The sequence below is a fragment of the Corticium candelabrum genome, chromosome 3 (genome assembly GCF_963422355.1).
Source record: "Corticium candelabrum chromosome 3, ooCorCand1.1, whole genome shotgun sequence".
Taxonomy (NCBI): domain Eukaryota; kingdom Metazoa; phylum Porifera; class Homoscleromorpha; order Homosclerophorida; family Plakinidae; genus Corticium; species Corticium candelabrum.
In genome coordinates this window covers 2,236,407-2,240,520 of record NC_085087.1, presented here as the reverse complement: position 1 = coordinate 2,240,520, position 4,114 = coordinate 2,236,407, and the positions used below count along the sequence as shown (strand labels likewise).

The 4,114-nt window shown below is 39.4% G+C and overlaps 1 protein-coding gene across 1 annotated transcript in view; it reads right to left on the bottom strand.

Moving 5' to 3' along the window:
* Positions 1 to 2,806, bottom strand: part of LOC134177407 (ankycorbin-like) — a 3,645-nt gene extending 839 nt beyond the window's left edge. The window contains exons 1-5 of the mRNA XM_062644182.1: positions 2,759 to 2,806; positions 2,446 to 2,569; positions 2,287 to 2,385; positions 2,066 to 2,161; positions 1 to 59 (exon numbers count right to left, since the gene is read on the bottom strand). The exon at positions 1 to 59 is cut by the window's left edge and continues 43 nt beyond it. Coding sequence (XP_062500166.1) covers positions 1 to 59; positions 2,066 to 2,161; positions 2,287 to 2,385; positions 2,446 to 2,568 — 377 coding nt within the window. The 5' untranslated portion in view covers position 2,569; positions 2,759 to 2,806. The remainder of the gene's footprint in view (positions 60 to 2,065; positions 2,162 to 2,286; positions 2,386 to 2,445; positions 2,570 to 2,758) is intronic.
* Between the last annotated feature and the right edge of the window lie 1,308 nt (positions 2,807 to 4,114).

Sequence of the window (4,114 nt, the reverse complement as noted above, 5' to 3'; positions counted from 1 at the left end):
CGACCAGCTGTTGACATGTGACCTTTTTTCATAGCCAAATCAAATGCAGTCTTACCATACTAACCATATACAATTCATATTAGCAATGTGTTGTCCAACAAGCAATCAATACAATACAACTGCCAGCAGACTATCCATCACTACTCATAATACAACACCATGTCTGCTAGTAAAACACTCATCTACATCTCCTGCTGCAGCATACACACAATCAACACTTTCTAATCGAATATCAAATCATCTCCAACTCTCTCTCCTACACTTGACACACTTTCAACTTCACATAATTTTTCTTACAATAAACGAGATCTACTCAAATACCATTACAAAACAAATCAAGTTATGCTAATCAACATTTTTGTTTCTATGTGTTTGCAATGTTTGAAATTGGTCAATGTTGCCTAGTAAGCGTCAATCAAATAGGAAAGTCTTTGTGGTTAATTATATTCTACAATGTCATCTCATTGATTTGGTTCAATAAAAGTCAATCTTAATTAATTACTAAAACATGCACAGATGGAGATGTCAAGTATGTAGGAACTTGACACACCACACCACACCACACACACACACACACACACACACACACACACACACACACACACACACACACACACACACACACACACACACACACACACACAGACACACCAGTTTGGCAGACTACTAAACTTAAGGCTACTATTAGTAAATGTTTATGTAACAAGGTGTTTAATAAGTGAGATCTCCTATTCAGTCTTTGTTTATTACCCGAGCCGAAAAAGCACTAACACCAGCCTTAGATGACTCCATGACTCGCCACACGTCCATGCATGTGCTCATTGTCACAAGAGTGGATGAGGCCAATTATCTAAGTGTTGCATGACACACAAATGATTAGTGGTGCTATGTCAACAACACAACACAAGCTGTTTTGACATGTGGTGTCTAAAAGTGATGTCAACATGACCTTGTATCTCATGACGTATTTGCATCCTTGTACACCTACTACACCACTCTCCTCTGCTCCTCCATCTTTACTTACTGTATTTCTTTGATTAAATGCTGTGGCATTTATTTTTAGCTAAGGTTCCAACTGCAGCGTTAATTTTTTAGATAGGGTTCCAACTGCAGCGTTTATTTGAGGGTAATTTATATTTTATCTGTACTCTCAGCTGCGACATTTAAACGAGGTTGTAGTGCACGTGCTGTCGAGTTGAAACTGCTTTTATCTGGCATGGTCGTTATGTCAATCCATCTTCCTGTTTGGCCGTAAATCCACAAAGACAGCTGACATACGTATACATATAAATAAACACATATCACAACATTTAATTACTATGAGAAAAGAGAGGCTCTCTTCGCTCGCCAATTACCCTTGCTACACGTGTGCCCAAAAGTTTAAGTTTTACCATTAAAGAAGAACTCTCACCAAATACTAAAACTTGTTGAAAGAAAGATACAAGACCTGGTATCTTCCTGCAGGAAACCTACAGTGCCGACAGTTACAGAAGTAGAAAATCGGCAACGACTTGTTCAGACAATTCCCCGTATGTACACAAAGTCGTACTCTCTCGAAGTAACTACTTTAGGTCTAACCATACCAAGTACTTCTAACGCACCCAACATTCAGCGAGACATGATCTATGAGCTAATCTAAGAAGGGCCTCCTTCTGAGGTTGTATTGCCACAGTCGATACTTGCGTGATAACTTTGGGGTTCCAGTTTGCTCTAGTCAATAAATCACAACTTGACACCATATGTCTCACAATCCTTACCTTGAAATGTGCACAGATATTGGTCTTCCTTGCTAACCAACAATCAGAGGTACACATATGCCACATACGGGTACTAAACACACCTACGCAGGTAATTTCAATGCTTTATTTCTTCGTTACGGTAAACTTCTGCAGTAAACGGTTGCAAAGGGTTGTGTCAAGAAGTGACAGCTTTCATCTGAGAGATAGATGATTTTGGTGAGAGTTCTCCTTTAATTAATAAATTTACGATTTATAATTAGCAAATACTTTTCATACATCACATCAACACATACAACAGTTCAACTGCAACACATGAAAACACTCACGTCATTTTTCTGTTTAATATTTGCTTTAGCTGATAATAGAATATCAACTATTTCATCATCACCCTTCAATGCTGCCCATATTAGAGCAGTTTGACTCTGTAATAACAATAATTGTGTTTTATTGTTTGTCTCTACTGTAATATCCGTCCTAACACAAATCTCATCACATCATATAAATCTCATTCTCTTCATTCATTCATTCATTCACTATCAACACTTACAAATTCATTAGTTCTGTTAACGTCTGCCCCTCTAGACAACAAAAGCTCAACTAATGACTTGGAGCCATTCATACAAGCTATCATCAGTGAAGTGTATCCCTACATTAGAGTGAATTGTTATGAACAACAATAAAACGAGTCACTCAATCAATAACATACAAGTCCATAAGGCGCATCCACTTCAGCTCCTTGATCCAAGAGAACTTCAACCTCATCACGTGACTTTCTGTCAACAGCGCCTCTTAGTTTGTTATTCAATCTTGTAATGTCTCTCTCACTCATTCTAACATAACAGTAACACATCAATAACAATAAATCCTTCCAATTTCATTCACAAACGACATTTCACTCAACACGCGCTCTCAATACAATCACTACACACACATCTCAACCTTTCACTCACATCTAATCAAAACATTTCTTTCTACCCAATCTCAATCTCCCTTCCTACTCACTCTAACTTTATTCTCACCTTCAAACGTAAATTTCGACCTCTCTCTCTCTCTCTGCCCTCCACTCGACGACGACGTATTGAAGCGTTGATCGTCTTATTAGAGTCTTATGACCTGCAATCACGAGTGTTGAGCTACTCAAACGCAGGTGCAGCTTGACAATACGTCATCCGTTCAATTTTAGATCTTGACTCATCCTCGCGTGACTTAACTTACGATCACATGACTTTTTATAATCACGTGACTTTCTCACACTTATAATCGCTAATTTTTCTAATGGTTACGTGAAAACGTAAGACGTAACGTACATATTCATTCATAGCCGTGTAGACGATTATTAGATTACGAACAAATAATCATGCTGGAGCATTTGTTGTTGTTGTTGTTGTTGTTGTTGACAGACAGATTAAGAGAAACAGACAAACAGACAAAGAGGACAGATAAAAGGATAGATGGACAGACAAACAGACAGACAAACAGACAGACAAACAGACAAATAAGCAGACAGAGTGACAAACAGATGACTTAGAAATAGAGAGGTGGACAGACGGACAGACAGACAGACAAACAGACAGACAAACAGATGACTTAGAAATTGACAGACGGAGAGACAGACAGACATACAGACAGATTGCTATATTTGAACTCTTACTCTACCAATAACAATTGCTAAATTTACAGACAAACAGACAGACAAACAGACAAACAGACAGAAGGCAAGGTGCAGGCTCTTGGTTGTCTGCTATTCCAAATTCAGGGAATCTCGCACCTAAGTTAAACCCCGAATTTCCGTTGGCGGCTTACTTGAGACTTGGAATTCCCTTGCCTTTGTGTGATAATATTCAGACGTGTGACTGTAGACGAGCAACTGGTGACTCAAGCGGATATCTTTAGATTACATGCAAAACAGGGGGTGGCCCTGTGTGGTCACATGACTTGATCATGTCTGTGTGGTCAGAGTGTCTAAACAATCTCAAAATTCAACACAAAAAAGCCAAAAGATAGATATGCAACATCTGACAGCCGCCGAGACATTGTTGTTTTGATACTGGTGTATTGGTTCCAACGTAGAGTTAGATGTAGCACTTGCCCACCCGTGGAGTTCGGACATATTTCCAACGTCAGCCACTATGGAGGGAGCAGCCGCTGCTAGAAGGGAAGACAGGAAGTTGGCTCGCTATGAAAAAGACAAACATCCTGGTGGGTTGTCTGTGAGATCGAGTGGTTCCACTAACCTTGAAACATTTTGGAAGATGGGGGCAAGAAGACAGAGACCTATCTAGATGACCTGTCAAAACGATCAAAGGATGACCTTGGAAAATCAAACAGCGCAGAGTTTAGAGACTATTGGCGTCAAAGAAGTGCCATTCAATTGC